The sequence below is a fragment of the Giraffa tippelskirchi genome, chromosome 3 (genome assembly GCF_054371585.1).
Source record: "Giraffa tippelskirchi isolate mGirTip1 chromosome 3, T2T-mGirTip1v1.2.pri, whole genome shotgun sequence".
NCBI classification, from domain to species: domain Eukaryota; kingdom Metazoa; phylum Chordata; class Mammalia; order Artiodactyla; family Giraffidae; genus Giraffa; species Giraffa tippelskirchi.
Window position 1 is genome coordinate 16,875,122 of NC_137277.1, and position 21,320 is coordinate 16,896,441.

The 21,320-nt window shown below is 50.8% G+C and overlaps 2 protein-coding genes across 14 annotated transcripts in view; both read right to left on the bottom strand.

Moving 5' to 3' along the window:
* Nucleotides 1–486: 486 nt before the first annotated feature.
* On the bottom strand, nt 487–10,409 carry FN3K (fructosamine 3 kinase). Its single transcript, XM_081576867.1, has 6 exons — nt 9,823–10,409; nt 7,432–7,583; nt 6,328–6,419; nt 5,754–5,836; nt 1,793–1,915; nt 487–930 (listed from the first exon to the last, which is right to left on the bottom strand). The coding sequence occupies exons 1-6, from the start codon at nt 9,961–9,963 to the stop codon at nt 592–594; spliced, it is 930 nt and encodes a 309-aa protein (XP_081432993.1). The 5' UTR covers nt 9,964–10,409; the 3' UTR covers nt 487–591.
* Nucleotides 10,410–18,166: 7,757 nt separating this feature from the next.
* FN3KRP (fructosamine 3 kinase related protein) overlaps nt 18,167–21,320 on the bottom strand; it is a 62,428-nt gene continuing 59,274 nt past the window's right edge. For 12 of the 13 annotated variants that reach the window (XM_081576890.1, XM_081576892.1, XM_081576896.1 and 9 more), the window contains 4 exons: nt 20,983–21,074; nt 20,115–20,197; nt 19,356–19,478; nt 18,167–19,139 (listed from right to left, as the gene is read on the bottom strand). In XM_081576890.1, the coding sequence (XP_081433016.1) occupies nt 18,801–19,139; nt 19,356–19,478; nt 20,115–20,197; nt 20,983–21,074 (637 nt within the window). In that variant the 3' untranslated portion in view covers nt 18,167–18,800. The remainder of the gene's footprint in view (nt 19,140–19,355; nt 19,479–20,114; nt 20,198–20,982; nt 21,075–21,320) is intronic. The other variant, XM_081576885.1, reaches the window with a different exon arrangement.

Genomic DNA, 21,320 nt, shown 5'->3' on the forward strand with positions numbered 1-21,320 from the left:
TCCATGCACCCACCAGGGCACACCCGCTACCCAAGGCTCCTGCCCGCCGCCCGCCCCCGCACCCCCCCTTATCGAGCAAAACTACCAACTGCAAAATGGAGCACGGGGAGGGGGGGCAATGGCTCCAGCACTTGAGGGGTAAGGGGGCTTTCTCCCACCCGTCCACCTCAGTAAGGGTGGACTTGGACACAGCCCCAGAGCCACTGCTCAAGAGTTGGGCCCATTTCATGGTCCCCAACTCTACCTAAGCCAGAAACGGGAGCCCTGAGTCCAGGGCGGGGACTGTGACACCAACTTCTGCCTAACCAAACCCCAGATCTGTGTGAATTTCTGTACGATTGTCATGAAAGTATCCAAACTCCACGATCCCCCTAGATTGGACTAGGTGATGAGCCTGTCAGAGAACTTGCAGGTCGTCTGGGCCCCCAGTAAACTAACCCAGCTGCATGGAGGACAGAGACGCAGGTGAAACTAAGACACACACAGTTCCATCCCTGAAACCCCCATGGGCTTTATTTGTCCCTGAAACCGCCTTGGTGCGGCCACCCTGGTCCCTTGGCAAGCAGCTGGGCAGGGGACACAGACGGGCTGCTATTTGAGAAGCTTCCTCATGGTGCCCAGGGATGGACTCCTGTACTGCCTACCGAAGTGGTTCCAGTGGTTCAGGTAGTTATATAGCTGATAGAGCAGCAGCCGCCTGTCAAACCCGGGAGCCTTGGGGACCTTCTGGTGGTAGGCGGTGAAGAAGGGCCTGGGAAACCCCCCGAACATCAAGGCAATCGCCAGTTCAAACTCAGAATGGCCGTAGAAGGAGGCTGGGTCATAAATAATGGGCCCGCTGTCATCCTCTGCCACATTTCCCGACCAGAGATCCCCGTGAAGAAGGGCAGGGACAATCTCCAGACCACAAAACAAATCCGGGATCTTCACCTAAGAAAATAATTATGGTACATAGAGTTATCATAGGCCTGGGAGCCACAGTCTCCTCATCCAATACTTGGAAATAAGGTAAAGAGGACCTTATGTTTACTCAGGGTCCAACCACCACTGCCCACTAAGCCCAGAGGTAAAGATCCTCTGACTCCAGAGGAATGTAATTTTGTCTTGGTATTTACTGCTAATTTAGGTCTAAAAGCTCTACAACATTAGTGATTGTCATATAGTAGAGAACCTTGGAGGTTATGGTTTTACCATTGTGTAGAATATGAACCTGAGTGAAGTTTTTTGTATATAACTTAGCAAACTTTCTCTGCTATTCTTTTATTTCATAGCACATATATATCTGCACCTCTTTTGTAGCCTGATTATTTCAGTAAGGAGTTCAATAAAATTTCTTTTATGTGTGCTCATGAGGGACTGATATACGAGTTCTGTTTTTAACATCTTGAGAGTTCTGTTTTGAAGCCAGTCACTCTGGGGCACCTGCTGTTCACATCTGTTCTAAAAGGTAAGACATTTGTGCCTTGGTGGAAAGAACAGCATAAGAGTGGGCAAGAAAGTAGTAGTAAATGCCACCATTCACAAGTCAAACACCTACATTTCACGTGAGCAAAGTTTGAGGTTAAGTATCTGGTGACCCAGGAAGTGAGAGGTGCTCTCAGGGGCCACCCCTTTCTCAGTTTCCACATCGAACCAATAGTCAGGGCACTTATGTGTCCATGACTTGACCAGCCCTGCTGCAGGCTCAGTGGTCCCCTCTCTGGCTCTGTTCTAGCAGAGAGCCCCACACAAATGTGGTGGTAAGGCTTGTAAGAGGACAGCCCTTCTCCCAGAGGATCGCTGCTGTGCCCACCTGTAGCTGTGACCAGAGTTCTCGCGCCTCTCGGTCAGCATAGTCCTTCTCAATGAGGTCCAGCTGTGCTTGGAGCCGGTGCCGGGTGAAGAAGGTTGGCCAGTCATCCTGCCACTCATTCACCTGGGCGACAAGGGAAAGGAAGGGGCTGGTGCTGCAGCTGGTGGTCACGGGACAGAGTTATGCATGGAAACTGCCTAAACCCTAGAGCAAACACTAGAAGAGCACAGCAAATGTTATCATTGGCCAATAAGGGAGACAAGATGAAAGCGTTAAAAAATACTTAGTTAATTCAGAAGAGCATAAAGAGTAAAGGGGAAACAAAGAACAGATAAGACAAATTAAAAAAAAGACAAGACGACAGATCCAAACCTAACCGTATCAATAGCACATTAAACATGAATGGTCTATAGACCCCAGTTAAATGACAGATTAACAGGTTGGAAAAATAAAGCAAGACCCAATTATAAGCTGTGAATAAGATATGCACTTTATACATAAAAACAGAAACAAGTTAAAAGGATAGAAAAGATAAATTGTGCTGCTGCTGCTGCTAAGTCGCTACAGTCGTGTCCGACTCTGTGCGACCCCATAGATGGCAGCCCACCAGGCTCCGCTGTCCCCGGGATTCTCCAGGCAAGAATACTGGAGTGGGTTGCCATTTCCTTCTCCAGTGCATGAAAGGGAAAAGTGAAAATGAAGTCGCTCAGTCGTGTCCGACTCTTAGTGACCCCATGGACTGTAGCCTACCAGGCTCCTCCGTCCATGGGATTTTCCAGGCAAGAGTATGGGAGTGGGGTGCCATTGCCTTCTCTGAAATTGTGCTAACACTGGTCAAAAGAAAGCTGGAGTGGCTATATTAATATCAAAGTAGATTTCAGAGCAAAGACACTGACTATAGAGTCATTTCCCAATGGAAAGAGAGTCAACTAATGAGGAAAATATAATAATCCTAAACATTTATGTCCCTAATATATAGCAAATAAGCACCTGAATAGATGCTCCACATCCTTAGTCATTAGAGGAAACAGAACTTCACTGAGATACCACTTCACAATCACTAGGATGGCTACAATTATAGAAAAAGGAAAATACCAAGTGTGTGAGGGTGCAGAGGACCTGGAACTTTCTACACTAGTGGTGTGAGTGTAAAATGATATAACCACTTTGGAATATATTTTGACAGTTTCTTAAAAAGTTAAATATGGGGCTTCTCTGGTGGCTCAGTGGTAAAAAAAAAAAAAAAAAAAATCCACCAGCCAGTGCAGGAGACATGGGTTCAACCCCTGATCCAGGAAGATCCCACATGCTGCGGAACAACTAAGCCCGTGGGCCAGCACACTGCAACTAGAGCAGCCCCTACAGCAATGAAGACCCAGCACAGCTCAAAATAAAAGATAGATGTTTTTAAAAAGTTAAATATGAACCTACATATGGCCTAGTCATTGGCTCCTAGGTATTAACCCAAAATAAATGGAAGCATTTGTTCACACAAATTCTTGTACACAAAAGTGCATAGCAGCTTTATTTGTACAAGCAAAACTTGGAAACAACTCAGATATCCACAAACCAGTGAATGGATAAACAGACTGTGGTTCATTGTACAATGGAATGGACTTTTGACATGTGTAACAACATGGATGAATACTGAAATGATTGTGCTGAGTAAAAGAAGCCAGACAAAAAGGAGCGCGTGCCATATGATTTCATTTACATTAAAGACACAAAATGCAAACCTGTCTATGGTAACAGAAGACAGATCGGTGGTTGCCAGGGGCAGGGAAGGGCAGGAGAAGACATTACAAAAGGGCAGAAGGACACTTCTGGGGTAACACTTTTTGACACACTGACCTGACTGTGGTTAGTGGTTCACAGGTGTGTACACATGTCAAAACTTACCAATCTGTACACTTTAAACACACAGAGTTTATTTTATGTTAACTATATACCTTAATAGAGTTGTTTTTTTTTTAGATGCAAAGCTTATTTTATACAAAGGGTTACTTAATGAAATTTCTTAAGGGAAGAACTTTCCAGACAACATGCACTCCCGGTCAGCATCCTGTGCTGAGGGTTGCGGTCGCTGAACCCCTGGGTTCATTCCCTTGGTGCTAGGTGCACCTCAAGAGAAAACGGGAGTTCCCCTCCCCAAACAGCGTAAGGTATATGGGATGGCATGCCCTCCTGCCCCATCTCCTGCCGAAGCCCACGGTGTCCCAGCCTTGGTCTTCCTCCTAGATGACCAGGTCATAAAAGACACAGACTCTGTGTTTGGAGCTGGAGATGGGCATGGCTAGCCCTCCACCTGGACAGAGGGGCCATGATTCCCTCACCCACAGAAAGACATGAACTTCCCCTGAGCTACCAAAGGCAGGGCCACCTGGGTTCATGGCTGGTGGGAGGACCCAGGCTTCACCTGGACAGAGGATCAGGATGTGTGGTGGTCAGGGTCTAGGCTCTGAAGTCAGACAGGGCCAAACTCTGGCCCCTCTGCTTACCAGCTGCACGACTAGACACCACCTGGCTTCTCTGCACACATCATTTTCCCTAGCTGTAAAACGAGTCAGTGACTCACTGAGGTTACTATGGAAACCAGGGAGCTGAGTCGGACATGGCAGCGGACAAGTCGGACCCTTGGCAGTGTCAGTACTCTCGCCAAACCGGTGGTCCCACGGGGGCTCAGCTCGGGGTACCATCATTCAGAGTTGCTGCATCAATGGCTGAAGCCCCTTAGGGCCCACTCAGTCGTTCCAAGGAGCAGGAAGCTTCCTGAAACTTCAGGCTGGACTACATCCAGTATCATCCTGTCACAGCACAAGGAGGTGGACCAGGGGTCCTCCCAGGTCTCCCACCGCTTCCTAGCCAGGCTGAAGCTAAACTAAGTTGGTTCATTGATGGGGGTGCTCAGTGGCTGCCTGTGTCCCTAACAGGCCAGCTCCATCCTCACCAGCTTCACACACGGGTTCTGTGTACAAGTTCATTCCTCAGTTCTTAAAAAGTCAACGTATGAGGTCAACCGAGTCTTTGTAGACTCACATCCTTAAACTCAACATCTGAAGCAGGGCAACAAGCCACATTTGGCCACACTGGCCCGGGACCACTATTGTGCTGGTCACTAGCTCCAGATGAGTATGTAACCCCCAGGGAAGCTGGCTTCAGCAGAGATTCATAGGGTCTTAATAATCCTGGTAAACCACTGGGTACAGTTCTAGGTACCCGAGATCTGAGGGCTGCCCCTTGACTGAGACCCCTAAATCTGCCTCCAGCTTCATAAGGATTTTGCTCCTAGTGACCCTGCCTAGGAGAACAGCCCTCTATCCACACTGGGGAGACATAAAAGGCTATCTACTGTATGATTCCATTTATACAAAATGTCCAGAATAGGCAAATCCTAGAGACAGAAAGAGATTGAGGCAGGCAGGGAAATAGGGAGTGACTATTAATGGGTATATGGTTTCTCTGGGGTGATGAAAACATTTCGGAGTTAGGTAGTGGTGATGGTTGCATAATATTGTGAATATACTAAAAATCACTGAACTGTAAAGTTTAAAATACTGACATTTATGGCATTGAATTCACCTCAATAGTATTAATAATTTTTAAAAGCCCCAGGAGAGGGACTGAGTGACCAGGGCTTAGTCCCTGACCTCAAATGCTGCCCCACCGGCTTTTGTCCCTCACACTTAGCACATGCCCTCCTGTGACATGGCCTTTGCACCCGCCGTTTCCACTGCTTGGAATGCCCTTCCACCTGCCCCACAGCTCCTTGCCTCCTCTGAGCTCAGCTCAGTGAACCGGAACATCAACTCTCCCAGCTCACCCCACTCTGCTTTCAGGAATCAGATAGTCAGACTCGCTGGCGCCCAGGGGACTGGCACTCTGTTAGGCAGGCACAAGGGGTGGGATGAGCAGCGTTGGAGCATCAGGAACTAAGCAGGCGCACCCTCGCCCAGGCACTCACCTGTGGGATGAAGCCACAGCAGGTCACTGTGTGGAAGCCGAACTTGGTCACATACTGGGGCCCAGCACCCTCAGCCCTCTGGCCTGTTAACAGAAAGAGCTGCTTGTCTTTCTCTTAAATGTCAGACCTCAACAGAGCATCAGGACCACACTGCTAGGATATGGGTGGCTGAGGATGTACTCCAAGAACATCGTGGGGGCACACTGCCTGCCACATCCTCCCAAGTCCCTGAGCCCCACAACAATCCATCCTTGGGACCCAAGCCTGCCCAGTTTCCAGGGATGTAATACCAGCCAAGGTCACCACGGGATGATGTGGGAGCAATTGGTCCACACACAGACCAGCCAGAACGTGCCTGTCTCTAGCACACTGGACAATAGGGCTGGGTATAAAGGGGTCATGAGCCAATTCTACTAGCTTATCATCAAAACTCTTTTTTAACAATCTCATTTTTCACACTGCAGTCTATGAGCAGGTGGCATGCAACCCAACCCATTATTAAAATGTCCCCCCAAGCACCTACCCAGGGCAGATGCACCCAGGTCAAGGGTTCACAACAGCATTCTGAACGTACCCACTCTGTTCTCCTCTTTCCTCAGCTTCTCCCCGAGTTTCTGGTTGTAAAGGTGCAAATCCGCCATCTGGTCTCCAAGTTTTGATGCCTGACTGAGGATAGAAGAAAATGCAGCCAATTAGAGTAAGAAACAACAGCCAGGGAGCATATTCCATTTTGAGAAATGTTTTAAATACCTTAAAAACAACTCTCTGTTCTTTAAAAAGTAAAAAATGAACTGCAGGCCCCAAACATCAAAACATCAAAATTGTGTAAAATCACCCAAGAAGGGTAGGCTTCTGTTAACACCCATGGAGATACTAGCAATTAAGGGTCAAATACTGAAAATGTAATGTTAAGAAAACAAAAAAAGCTCCCAATTTTTGTAAAAACAAATGTAAATCACAAAAAAGAAAACGACAATCACACATCATAGCTGTGACTGCTCCCTGCAGCTGGGATGACATGTGCCTTTAGTCTTCTTTTCATGAATTTGCCTCTTTCACCATTTTTTAAACAATAAACATACAAAACTTTGGAGCTCCCCAGGTGGTACTAGTGGTAAAGAACCCGCCTGCCAGTGCAGGAGACATAAGTGACTCAGGTTCCGTCCCTGGGTGGGAAAGATTCCCCTGGAGGAGGGCATGGCAACCCACTCCAGTATTCTTGCCTGGAGAATCCCATGGACAGAGGAGCTAGGCAGGCTATATAGTCCACAGGGTCGCACAGAGTCAGACACGACTGAAGCGACTTAGCATGGCATAACTTTAATAATTAGATTTTAGATAATTACTAGAACAGACCTCACTGCCCATACTGAACAGGCACTGGTGTCCGCTAAACACAGAGTAAACAGATGGTTCAAACGTGCTTATTTGGTGCAGCTTGTGAAGCCAAACTAGCCCTGCGTGGAAAACAAGAGCTCCTGTCTCCATCAGGGAGGCAGGTGTGGCTCTTGGCCCTGCCTCTGCTCCTGCACTGAGTGATGTGGGCAGCTCAGCAAGAGGCTGTTCCCTCCGCCTCTCTCTTGTCTCCCTCTCTCTGTCCCTCTGTCCTCCTCTCCCTCTCACACACACAGACGCACACACACACACACTACACACATGCACACTCTCTGTCTCTCACCTCCTCAGGCCCCTCATCTTCAGATGCTCCATCACAAAGGCAGCCCCACCTCCAGGCAGGTCAATCACCTTGATGGGCCGAGGCACCCGCACCAGGCCAGTGCTCCAAAGAGCCTCCAGGCTCGCCATCTCCCCCTCAAACATTTGCCGGGCCTGCGTCCAGAACATGGCCATGAGCTCCGACACCAACAGCGGCTCTGCACCCAGGCTAAAGCCACCACACAGAATCACAAATGCCCGGGACCCCCGGATGCCGAAAACTGACTGGAGAGCAAGGCATCAGCCCCACAGAAAGCGGGATGCTGGTGGCCCCCTTCAGATAGGAAGGGGCTACAAAGACAAGGTCGCGGGGGGAGCTTGGGGTGGACAGGATATTGATGTCTGCAGCAAGCACCTACCCTGAGAGGTGAGGAAGCACAGGCCATGGTGGAGGGGGCAGGGTTCTGGGGGTGCTGGGGGAACCCTGGTATGCTGAGAGCGCCATGGAGATACCATGGGGGCTGTTGGGGTAACTGGGAGTATCATGGGAATACTGTGAGGTGCTGGGAAGCCATGGGTATCGTGGTAGACCATGGGGATGCTGGGGTGCCACAGGGTGCCATGGGGTACTGGTGGGGCAACTTGGAGTGCAGGTTAGTGGAGGATCCAGGGTAGGGCCTGGGTCCCCTTCCAGTTTACCTGCCCCCACGATGTCTGGGGCACTTACAGCAAGTGAGGGGCAGCATGGGAATGTGACTGGGGCACACACTTGGGGCACAGGAAGCCTGGGGCTGGGAGGGTCAGCTGGGCCTGGACTTGGGTCTAGGGCTAGTCCCCAGAGGCAAGCACCCAGCAGGGCCCGGGGGCTTGGAAGGAGCCATGCACCCCGCCCAGGAAGAAGAGAGTCATGCCCCAGGGCAGCAGAACAGCCTCCACCGGGACTCAGGGATCTTCCTACTTCTAAAACATTTTGCACAAATATCCCAATTTTAAATTAGGTGAACTCTCACTCAGGTACACTACACCTGGGTTAATAATGTTTGTTATAATATAATTTGTGACTATCTCTGGCTATAGAATTAATCCTTGTGAACAAGACCAAAACATCTATGTCCGCATAAGAAAAGAATTCCATCTTTTAATTCAAGTACCTGAGGGGAGAACCTGCAAGCCGTCCTAACTGCCAACCCACACCTAGAATCATGGAGTGGGGTGTCCAGCGACCCTCAGTCATGCTCCAGGGTGAGCTCGTAAACATACAGGGGCAGAGAACACCAGGGCTTCAGTTGCCTACGTCCTGAGGGCCTCACCTGTCCCCTGTTCTTGTGGATTGATTGAGCATCTACTGTGTGCCAGCACCGAAGTTTTCAAGGGTGAATAGTGGGATCCCAGCCTGGAAGAGCTTTCAGAAGGCAGCTGTGAAGGTTCTAGGGCCAATGTGAACCTTGAACCCAATACCGCTTCCCAGTAGATGGCACTGAGTTATTTGGGTTCTGAAACCAGACTCTTTAACAGTTCCCAGTGCTAATGGAGCAGGGACAGCAGACCAACACCAACCTACTGTCCATCCTCGACGTGGGTGGTGCTGCAGGGAGACTGGAGGGGTCACCCTGGGATTTCCTCCCCTCCACAGCCAGCCCCTCCACCCACTGCTTCATCTCAAAGGGGCTTGGCCCTTGGGCCTCCCTGGAGTCCCCCACCAGAGTCAAGGGAATGCCATCCTTGGCATCCTCAGCACTTTCTGTGGGTGCACACACAGAAAGTCAGCCATACTGACTTTCTCCACCTGTGAATATATCTATGGAAATATACATGGGAAGTATAGGTAACAGCAATATTTTAGGCTGGCAATGGAAATCAGGTCAAAACACAAGCATGGCCTGTGAGTAGAGGAGCAGGCACCTGGCCCTCAAGGTCGGGCAAGGGTCCCTCCTGCCTCTTTCCATCTGCCCAGGAGGACCCAGCCGCTAAGGGGAATGCAGTCTAGAGCTGGGGCCCAAGGGAGCGGCAGAAGCAGCTCAGGACCCCAGGCCTCACCTCCTCCATGTTTGATGGGTAAGGAAATTAAAACAGACACCGAAAACGCCTGTGCATCCAGGCAAAAGGGAGTAAATTAACCCCACAGCAGACAAAACCCTGGAATCCTGCAGAAAACGCTTGAGCCCTCCTCCCCCGGCTCGTGCCAGCCCTGCAAGTCCGCAAGCTGACCCCGCGGCTATGACGCCAGAGTTGGCCCAGGACCAGACTATTGCGCCCCCTTCCCCCTGCGCCCCGGGCCCCCTCGCCCCGCTCCTCCCCTCTCCCACTTCCCCAGCCCTCCCCTCCCCACAGCCCCTTCTGCTTCCAGCTCCGGAGGCGGGCTCAGGCCGTGGGGGAGGAGTTGGGTGGGATGGGATGGATGAGGGGCACGCACCAGCGTCCTGTGGTTGATCTTGACAAACACCGGGCCGGCGTCTGTGTCATAGGCGCGCCCCTCGCTAATGCAGCCGGTCCCGGGGCTCCCGAAGGCGCGCAGGGTCGCGGTGCGCAGCTCCGCGCGCAGCAGCTGCTCCATGGAGGCGGGGGCAGGATGGGGGACGGAGGACACGGGGACACAGGGGACCGGGGACCGCGCAGTAAGCGGGCCCGAGCTCAAGCTCACCGCTGACGCTGCCGAGGCAGCTGTCCGCCGCAGGGGAGGCTCACGCTCTGCGCGGCCTACGGGCTCCCAGCGGCTCCCGGCGCCCCGATGTCCAGCCTCCGGGTCCGCCTCCGGCGGGGAGGGGTGAGGTGTGAGGGCGGGGTGCGGCCAGGCCCAGCAAAGCTTTCCTTGTCTCGCACCGGAGGGGCAAGCTGGGTGGTCTCAGCCCTGGGTGAGAAGGGCGGCGCTCTCTGATAGGGGACAGACTTAGGGGCGGTGCCCTCCTATGTGTCCACAGTTCGTGCGCCTGGACCCGCTGGGAATTTGCCCAGGGCTCTGTAGGGCCTGACCTCCCCGCACTGAGGTTCCCTGAACCCTGCCAGGGCCTTGGCCCAGGCTCCTCCCACCCAGCCATACCCAGGACAGTCCAGGGGAGATTGCGGTCACTGGGATGCAGGTCACAGGCCTAGCTCGGTCTCACAGGCTCTGTAGAAGGCTGGGGGTCTCCACCTTGTCATACCAGGATCCAGGCATGCCTGGTGACACCAGTTGCTGGCACTGGGCTTTCTCACCAGGGCACCTGGTGCCCATCAGAGATAGGGTGTGCCCTAGTGGTTCTGATACCCCACCAGAACCACAGGCAACTGACCCCACCCTGAGTGGGACTCCTGATTACAGAAGCCAGCTGCCCCAGAAAGGGAGCTTCAAAACACACATGTACCCTATGGACACAGGCATGCATAAACGCATACACATGCCCTTGCACACACAGGCCCAAGAGCAAGTGGGCAGGAGATTGTGTGGCATATTTTAGGAAGGGCCTGACCTCCCCCTTGACAGTCTCCCTCCTCCCAGCTCTTCCTCTCATCCTGGTTAAGTCCAATCCCCTGTTGCATCTTGAGAAGGAATCTGTGGCAGTAGAGCTGAGCTCTGGCACTTCTGCAGATCTTTATTCTTGATGAGCAGTCCTGCTGGGTATGGAATTCCGGGCTGTTCTTGCATCACTGAGATGGCTCTGCAACCTCACTTTCCAGCTCTTGTGCTGTTGAGAAGCTGGAAGCCATTTGGATTCTTATTCTCTGTGTGGACATTGTTCTGTCTCTCTGGAGGTCCTTCGGTCCTGTCACCAGTACCTGACAATTCCTCAGGGAGGTGTCCAGGGTGAGTCTCCTCTGGGCAGAGCAGGTGAGCCCTTTCAGGATGGAAACTTAGGTCCTACACCCCTACATGGTTGCCTTCAGCTTTTCCTGTTTTCTATGATTTCCATTGTTTTCTCTGTTCTTTTGGAATTCCAAATCTTTGGTCTAAACCCAGTCCCAAAGTTGCTGGGGTCAGGTGCCTGTGAGCTCTGCCCTCCAACCCCCTCCTGCCCCCTTTTGGGGGAGACGCTGGACTTGACTGAGCCCCATTCTGGGCCATGGCCACAGTTTGCCCAATCAGGGTCTGAACATGCCAGGTGGCAGCCAGGCAGGGCACACCATCTTACTTGTCCCCAACCTAGGCACTGGGGCTACCCCCTAGGCCTCCCAGCTCCCATCTGAGCAGCCCTGGGTCTGAAAGCAGACTCCTCAGCATGAAGACATGTGTTCAGGAGACCACTCTGACACTGCAAACCAGCCCACCCTCCTCCCACACCCTTGGTTTATGGTAGGAAACTCAACCGGGAGATGTGATTCAGGCACATCCAAGCAGCCCCTGACCCACTGTGGCCAGTTATACTGGTTCCTGGTTATACTGGTTCCCCGAAAACCAGAATGACGGCTGCAAAGGTGCAGAAGGCATCTCTCAGCCCCAGGTGTAGCCCAAACTCAGGGCGCTGTTGCAAGAGTTCTCAGGAAAGGTATCTGGGGTGTGGATCAGGGTGGTGGGCCAGGCCAAGGTACTGGGGTCACTAGGCAGAGAAGCGACTCTCCTGCTCACTTAGACCCTTACCATGAATACCAAGTCCAATGGCACTGAGAAGGAAAACGGAGCCCACAACCAAATGTGTCCTGTCACTCCAAGTGGGGGAAGGCTCAGAGGGGTGGGGGTGGGACATAATGCTATTTAGAAAAGCAGCACCAAGGAGGCAGCTGACAGCACAGCCCAAGGGCCATTATAATAGTCCATTCTGAAATCATGCAGCTGGGACAGGGGTTCGGGTCCTGAGGCCTGGCTGCCAGCAGAGCCGGTGGACACCGTCCAGGTATCAAGGCTAGCCCATCCTGGCCTCCAACGGAAGTGTTCTGGGTTCATGCCCCTCACCCAGACTCTGGGAAAGGGAAGAGAATTCTGATGTCGCTTCAGAATTCAGAGATGGCTGTGATGGGGCGGCTGTTCCATGCCCTCCATGGTTCCCTACCACTCTGATCCCCGATCACTGTTTCTGAACAACTTCCAGTATGTCCACATACTTCTGCCTAAGAGGAAACCCCAGCCAGGAGACAAGTTCTCACAAAAGGGACTTTTGGAAGCAATTTCACTGGAAGACCAGGAATTCCCTGGGAGCCCAGTGGTTAGGACTCCGTGCTTCCACTGCAGGGGGCAGGGTTCGATCCCTGTTCAGGGAACTAAAATCCCACAAGCAGCATGGCGTGGCTGAAAAAAAATTTTTACTAGGAGACCATGAGGAGGACAGAGGAAATTGCCCACTCACCCTACCCTGGGAGACAGGCTGTAGACATGCTGAGCAGTGCTTACAGGCAAGGTATCCACCAAGGTGCTAATCTCCAATAACCCCTTGGGTATTGCTACCTGGGCCCACTTTATTTTTTTTTTAATATTTATTTATATATTTAATTTGACTGTACCAGGTCTTAGTTGCAGCATGGGGGAATCTTTGATCTTCACTGCAGCATTTGGGATCTAGTTCCCTGGCCAGGGATTGAACCCAGGTCCCCTGCTTTGGGAACACAGAGTCTTAGCCACTGGACCACCAAGGAAGTCCCCTTACTTTTTTATTTTTTTAATTCTATTGAAATATAGTTAATAGATAATGTTGTGTTAACTTCTGCTGTACAGCAAAGTGATTTAGTTATGCATTTATATATATTTTCATATTCTTTTCCATCATGGTTTATTATAGGATATCAAGATAGTTTCCTGTGCTATACAACAGGGCCCTGTTGTTTACCTATTTTATAGACAGTTGCTTGTATCTGCTAATCCCAAACTCCTAATTTATCCCCTCCTATCCTTTTCCCTCTTTGGTAACCATAAATGTTTATGTCTGTTTCACAACTAAGTTAATTTGTCATATTTTCAATTTCACATATAAGTGATATTACATAGTATTTGGTCTTTTTCTGACTTACTTAAGTATAATAATCTCTAGGTCCATCCATCTTGTTGCAAGGTCATTATTTCGTTCTTTTTTATGGCTGGGTAGTACTCCATTGTATATATGTACCACATCTTTATTCATTCATCTGTTGATTGACATTTAGGTTGCTTCCAGGTCTTGGTTATTGTAAAGAGTGCTGCTATAAACATTGGGGTACATATATCTTTTCAAATTAGTTTTCCCCTTTTCCAGAATTTTGCCTAGGCGTGGGACTGCTAGATCACATGGTCATTCTATTTTTAGTTTTTTAAGGACCCTCCATACAGTTCTCCAAGTAACTGCACCAATTTACATTCCTACCAACAGTGTAGAAGGGTTCCTTTTTCTCCACATTCTCTTTAGTGTTTGTTATTTGTAGACTTAATGATGGCCATTCTGTCTTGTGTGAGGTGGTACCTCACTGTAGTTTTGATTCACATTTCTCTAATACAACAGCAAGCACATCTTTTCATGTGCCTGTTGGCCATCTGTATGTCTTCTTTGGAGATATGTCTACTTAGGTCTTCTGCTGGACCCATTTTAGAAATGAAGGATTCAAAGCTCAGGTAAAACTTAAGAGTCCCCTCTCAAACTGGTCTCCTGGCCCCAAGCACAGCTTGGTTTCCATTATACCAGAAGTGGAGGGTCTCCAGGCTTCTAAGACTGTCCACCAGGACAGTTCCTAACTCCTCCAATAGGATGTCATAGACATATATTCCTGTGTGATGCAGGCTAAGTGTTTGCTAGATTCACATCTGTTTGGAGCAAAGTGGCACTTTCTTCTGGCAGTTGGGTGCACTGTTCTCTGGAACAAACTGAACTTCTTTCCAAATGAGCATTTTCCTCCCTGATTTTGGCTGTAATATCCCAGATTCCCTCTGAATCCCAGATGGAATACATCCTACATGAAAGTTGCTCAGTCATGTCTGACTCTTTGCAACCCCATGGACTATACAGTCCATGGAATTCTCCAGGCCAGAATACTGGGGTGGGTAGCTTTTCCTTTCTCCAGGGGATCTTCCCAACCCAGGGATCGAACCCAGGCCTCCCATATTGCAGGCGCATTCTTTACCAGCTGAGCCACAAGGGAAGCCCAATACATCCCATAACATCATCCTATAACAGAATCCCAACCATTTACAAGTGTCTTTCTGACACCCTGCAGACATGAGGCTCAAGATAGCAGTAGACGGGGCCCTCCATGGCCACCAACTTATCTGAGTGGGGCTTTGCACAGCGAGACAGGACCCTGTCAGAATCTCAGCTTTTTACAGTAGGGATACCCACCCGGGTCAGACTCTCTTCTCCAAGCATTCTCTCTCCGTTGTCTCGGCTCATACTCTGAGCAACAAACTGAGAATGAGCCCGAGAATGATCTCGAAACCCAAGCCCTGAAGATACACACTTAACTCCCAAGAGACTTCCTGGCCTTGCCTCGAGTCTGTTCTGGACGCCACCAGTTATATGATTTTCTGATGTTTTGGAAGCAGCAAGTTAGAAATGAAGGAGGGGAAGGTGAGAGGATATGGGGACAAAGGGAAATGGTAAATGAGACAAAGGGAAAAGTTGTAGGTGAAACCTTAATGACAATGATGACATGCCATAAACTGGGGAGGGGGTCTCTCAGCACCCCTATACCCAAGATGCTGTCAAGGGCATAAACTGGGCACACAACTGGCTAAGGACCCTTAACATGAACAAATGACCTGAAACATTTTTAGGCACACAGGGGAATGGTTTGGACAATGAAGACTGATCACAAAGGTGGTAAATGTCATGGGCATCCTCTCTTTAAGGTAGAAAAGCCCATGTTTCAGGTCCACTGTCATCAAAAGGATACAAAGTAAGTAGCTTTGGGTGGAAAGCTAAACTTCCGTTATCTGAAGACTTTCTTCTGGAAGGTTGATGCCCTGACAGGAGCAGATAACCACATGTTTTGATATAATACTCCTATTTTCAGTAAGAAATAAGTCCACTGTCCCAGAGCTGAGACCTGAGGCTCCTCCATGGGCGCCTGGGGCAGCTCCCACCTCCCTGGGCCTCCTGGGATGTTCGACCACCTCAAAGGGCAGAGGCCTCTCCTCTTGTCTCAGTGACCAAGGAGTCCAGGAGCTCCAGAGCTAGCCCCTGAGGGTTTAGTCATATTTCCCCCTTACTTAAGGGGTCAGCAGGCCACCCTTCAGGGACACCAGCCACATACCTGCCCCTTGAAATCGTGCCTCTCTATCAAAACCTCCCCCACTCCAATCCATTTGTGCCACCCTATCCTCAGATGCACAGAGGGGCCTTCAAGGAACAGAACACTCCACAAACAGTAACTCTGGAGAGTCCAGTGGCCTTTGGCCCGAGGTTTATACAATTTTGGCAATGCTTTATATAGGAATATTTACATACTTATGAATACAAAATGAGATGCCAAAATAGTTATTTTAGAATAAACTACCACAGCAAAGTGCAGTCTAAAAAGCTGACAGAAGGTACCTCCCTGGTGGTCCTATGATTAAGACTCTGTGCTTCTACTGCAGGGGGGCGCCGGTCTGACCCCTGGTCAGGGAACCAAGATCCAGCATGCCACACAGCGCAACCAAAAAAACAGCTGACAGATACTGCACCATCACAAAAGCTGGGAAACACCATAGTATTGTCACCTGAGTGCCTACCACAGCTCTGGGATATGCCCCAACAGCCTGTCTTGACCACACTGACTGGCTGCCCCCCTAAGATGTGACGCCCCAGGAAAGCTCTGGCCTTGGCTCTCCTCCCTGGTCATGTTGGGCTGACATGGCAGGGGAGTCACTGTGGGGCAGAAGCAGCCGCTCCCTGCACCTAGCACAGCCCCAAGACAACTCTCTGGGAAGGAGTCCACCGTCCTCCTTGTCGGGAGGCCCCAGCGTCCTGTCCCTTCTCCAGGCTGCCTCCCTGTCTTAGAACCTGAAGGGTGGAGTGTGGGCTGCAGGAAAGTCCACTGGAGCAGAAGACGTCCCTCCCCGTCACTAGTGACTCACACAACGCCAGTCGGGGCTTCCACCCACTGGATGATTTGTGTGAACCAAGGGACATGAAATAGAGCCCCTTCCTTTAAGATCCTCTAACTAAACAAATACACATCCACCAGCGTCTGCCTGCTGACCCTTCTGCTTCTCCCCAATCGACCACAGAGGAGGAGGAGCACCAGGTTGCAGCTCCCAAAAGGTCTCCAGCACAGAATGTTCTGAGGAAGACTCAAGTCTGGCTGCTGCCAGAACCAAAACCATCCGGGAAACCACATTTGTGTAATGACAGGTGTGAACACAGCAGCACACATGCCATCGTGATAAACCTGGTGGTGGTAGCGGTGAACCTCCCATAGAGACAGTCGTCAAGTTCCTCAAGGTCAGAGTGAAAACCACTCAGTTGTGTCCAACTCTTTGCAACTTCATGGACTGTAGCCCACCAGGCTCCTCTGTCCATGGAATTCTCCAGGCAACAATAACAATAATGGTAGCCGTTCCCTTCTCCAGGGGATCTTCCCAACCCAGAGATTGAACCTGGGTCTCCTGAAACACAAGCAGATCCTATACCATCTGAGCCACCATGGAAGCCACACCAAGGTCATAGTAAAGACACTAAAATTCTGGCAAACAATAGTCTAGGAATTACTAGGTTTGAAACTTTTGACAACCACAAGCTCTTAGAAGTCACAGTCCGGACAACTAGCACTCAAGTGAGAGGGACATGTGGGGACTGCAGGGTGGTGGGAACTCACCGCTGGACCCCCAGGCACAGGCCCCCCTCCATCCACCTGGTGGGATTTCTCAGCTCAGGGCCAGGGCCCCAGGAGGAGAAGGGGAGCCAGGGATGCCTGCTGAGGGGTTGGAGGGGACAGGTTTCTCCCCAACATGCCTCCTGGCCCAGGTTGAGCCTGATCTGGGGCACCCGATTTTGTTTGGAAGTTTCACCGCAGGTGCCCTGCTGGGCCAACCTCAGCCCCCAAGCACAGTGAGGAATTTCCTCCGACCAAAACACATTCTTCCTGTGTCATCTTTGGTCAATCTGACACCCTTTGTGCATGGAGAAATTTTATTTATGTATTTTCTCATGCCACTGCCACCAATACAGTGAAGAAACATCAATAAATGAGAGTAATTTTAAAAAGAGTAACAGTTAAAATGATTTTTCAAAGAAGGTCACAGGGACTTCCCTGGTGGTCCAGTAGTTAAGAATCCTCCTTCCAAGGCAGTGGATGCGGGTTCGATCCCTGGTTGGGGAACCAAGATCCCACTTGCCAAGGGGCCACTAAGCCAGCATGCACAATGAAAAGATCCTGAGTGCTGTAACTAAGACTCAATGCAGCCAAAAAAAATAAGTCATAATCCTCTCCCAAAAACCAAACTTGGAAGCCATCAGTTCCACTTCTGAATTCCACTGAGGAGCCCAGACCCAGAAACAAAAAACGGACGAGGGGCAAACATGGATGTATCCTCTTGGACCTTCGTCATGAGAAACTGTCCCCTCTAACACCAGTGTCCTCCAAAGCTCGAGCCAGAACTAGTAGGGGCCACCCATCAGCTTCTTCTTTGAAATGCAATTTGAGAGTTACTTTCAACCTCCCTTTACCATTAAGCAAATCTCATAAGGTGACAACAGCAGTTAAACTGGTAGCAGCAAGTCCTCAGGCCACACCTGCCCTTATCTAGAAGCTCTGAGCTATTCTCTTACCGAGCAAAGCCAAGGAAAAAAAAAGTTTTTTTCAAGAAACAACAGTTGTACCTGTTTATTGTCACATTACGGGAGTTTCCTGGCAAGCAGCTCCAATAAACAGAAGAGAATTTAAATGAGGAAAATACAGTCTCATGCATCATTGAAGCCATTCGAAGTTTATTCAAATTTTTATGCAAAAGGATTTGTTAGCATCAATGGCATTCATGAACATTTCTCACCACTGCAAGACCGAAGGAGGGAAACCACTGCTGTAGTACCGGTTTCTACAATGCCGATGAATGACAGCTCACAAGCTATAGAAATGAGCAGGTCCAGTGGCAGCACAGAGAAGAAAGAGAGTGTATTGGGTTTGGGACTGGTCATCAGGAGGTGCTCCCAGAACAATGCCTTCACATCCACAATCAAGTCTGACCCACCAAGAAGTATCACCCTGGATACCAGTCACTCCTGCAGAGACGGGGAGCTGGTGGGAAGATGCCCTTGGTGGCAGCGCCTGGCACTCTGGCCACCTCCCCTCTCTACCTTTGGGGCAGCTGCGGGTTAAATGCAGCCCACCCTCCATTGGTCCCTTGGTTCACACCAATTTCTAGTGCAGCTGCATCCAGCTATGAAGTCTAACTTTAGGGTGATAAAAGCTTTCTTCTGAAATGTCACATACTATATTTACGAGGCTGGGAAAGCTAGTCTGAAGTTATTCCAGGGTAGGAGAGGCTGGCCACAGGGGTCCGGTTAGGAGCTGGCGACCAGGACTTGGGCCTCCCTCCCGAGCTCAAGTGACGAGATTCCTCATGATGCTGAGAGAGGACCCTCTGTACCCGGATCCAAAATGATTCCAGTGGTTCAAGTAGTGGAAGAGCTGATACAGCTTCAGGCGCTTCTCGAAGCCTGGGGCCTTGGGGATTTTGCTGTGGTAGGCGGAGTAGAAAGCACTACTGAAGCCCCCGAACATGCCGGCTATTGCCAGCTCATACTCCGAGTGGCCATAGAAGGAAGCGGGGTCAAAGATGATGGGCCCAGAGGAATCCTCCGCTACGTTTCCTCCCCAAAGGTCTCCATGGAGCAGGGCTGGGACGATGTCCAGGTCACGGAATAGGTCAGGGATCTTTAACTGCGGGGTAAATGCAGCCTCAGCAAAGTGATGGATACATGTGGGAGGGACATACAGGCTTTTTTGAGTGTGGCTCCCGGTGCCTGGTTGGTACACAGACACACCCGCCTCCCATCCTGACCCAGACCAAGCTGGCTGTGTTGGCCACAGCACCTGCAGGACATGATGGGCACGTGTTGGGGGTGGGGGGGAGGGCGCGGGGAGACGGATACTCACCTGCAGAGCAGCCCAGAGCTCGTGGGCCTCCCTGTCCCCAGACCTCTGCTCTACCAGGTCCATCTGGGGCTGAATGCGCTGCCGGGTATAAAAAGTGACCCAGTCCCGCTGCCAGTCGTTCACCTGTGCGGGCGACAGCAGAGCTCAGGGGAAGGCCAGAGCCAGGGTGGGGAGGGCTGACCCCCAGAGGTACCACTACAGGGACAGGTGTGAGGCAGGGAAGCTGACCTGGCAGCCTGGGGTCTGGAGGACATGCAGGGACAGCAGGCTCCTGGACATCCTCCCACAACATCTCAAGATCTGAACCGAGTGGACAGTGCCCTGTGGCTTACTCAGTGCTGCCCTCCCAGGAAGCTGCCTGCTTTTCCTTGGAGGGCGCGGCCACCATCCTACCCACTTGGCCCGAGTGTGGCTCCCTGGGATGAAACCCCCAGGGCAGCCAACCTCAGAATTATAAAACTCAAAGTTACAGTCCCTTTCCATTACGCTACCTTTGAGAGTCTCCTATTTAAAATCAAATGCTGTTTAACTTTCTAATTTTCAGCCCCCTTGGTATCCAGCACCCTAACCTGCTAGTCCTTCCTGGCTCCTCTGAGCTGACCTAGCATGTGAGGTGGACACTCTCCCTGTCGACCTCTTTACATTAGCAAAGAAAAAAAAAAGGAGCAAAGACCTTTTACCAAATTTCACCAAAAGAGAGGGTGTTTCTAAATAGCTGACGCAACTGGGAAATGCAGGCAAAGTGCTGGTGTCACTCACCTGAGGGAGGTACCCACAGCACGTCACCACGTCAAACCCAAACTGGGCCACAAAAGGCCGCGCCACCTGCTCATCTCTTCTCCCTTGCAAGCAAAAGGAAACCAGAGAGATGACAATCCCCCTGATCCCTCGGGGCCTGCTCTGGGAGCCCAGAGAAGTTCTGAGGCCTGACCTCAGCGTGCCCTTCTCTACCTCGGGTCCTCTTCCAGAGACAGACAAGGGTCCTGGCCTCCACGCACTATCAGGGCCCAGAACAGAGCTTGCCCCGTCAGAGTCAACGATCCAGGACACCCACTGCTTCCCACGAGAGGCATCAGAGGAGCGACGACAACCCTGTGTCCCAACAAGGAGGGAATCTACCCCATGACCCAACAGGAGAGAATGGCTTCCAGTGGCCGCTTTAGCACCTGCCACTTATGGGAGATAAGCCGCTGTACTTGTAAATGGTCATCCTCTGCAGCTTCCCAAACTCAAAGCAAATCCTGAAGGCCTGAACTACGTGTGGATGGAGGCTCCTTCTGAGCCTCGTGTGTGACTGTTCTGGAAGAAAAGGCACGGTATGGTAAGCCAGAGAAACTTCAATAGGCTCTCTTCTGGGGAGTGAGAGATCAAAGGAACTATAATATGATGGAGTTCCAAGTTCCAGAAATATTTCCTGTCTTTCAAATGCATTTTTGAGACAACACACTAGTCGTATTCACTGTTTACTGCACACCAAATATGCAGCCTTGGGTTTACATTCCTTTCCTGTGGGAGCAATACAGGTCTGCCCACACACAGAAGCAGCACAACTCTGCCCACACACCTATACTGGCCGGATGTCTTCCTCTGTCTGGTGGGGGGTGTCCCCTCAGGCCCACAGCCGTACCTACTATGCCAGCCTCCTTCTGGAGAGTCTCTCCAAGCCTCTTGTTGTCTAGGTGTAGATCTGCCAGCTGGGTGCCAAGCTTTGCAGCATGACTGTGAAACCAAAAAGCAGCCACTAAACACGCGGCACAAATGGGGACCCACCTATAATTGAAAGATCTCAAGCGACATGAAGCAGGTGAGGCAGTGAGACGAGAGTCTGTTCTGGTGAAGCAAGGGGGAACGGAGGACTTCATTGGAGCCTGCAGTCAGGTCCTCTGTCAGCATCTCAGCATGAGATTCCTCTCCTGTTTGCCTTTGGCCCTCAGAGTACATGCTGCTCATTCTGTAGGACCCAGG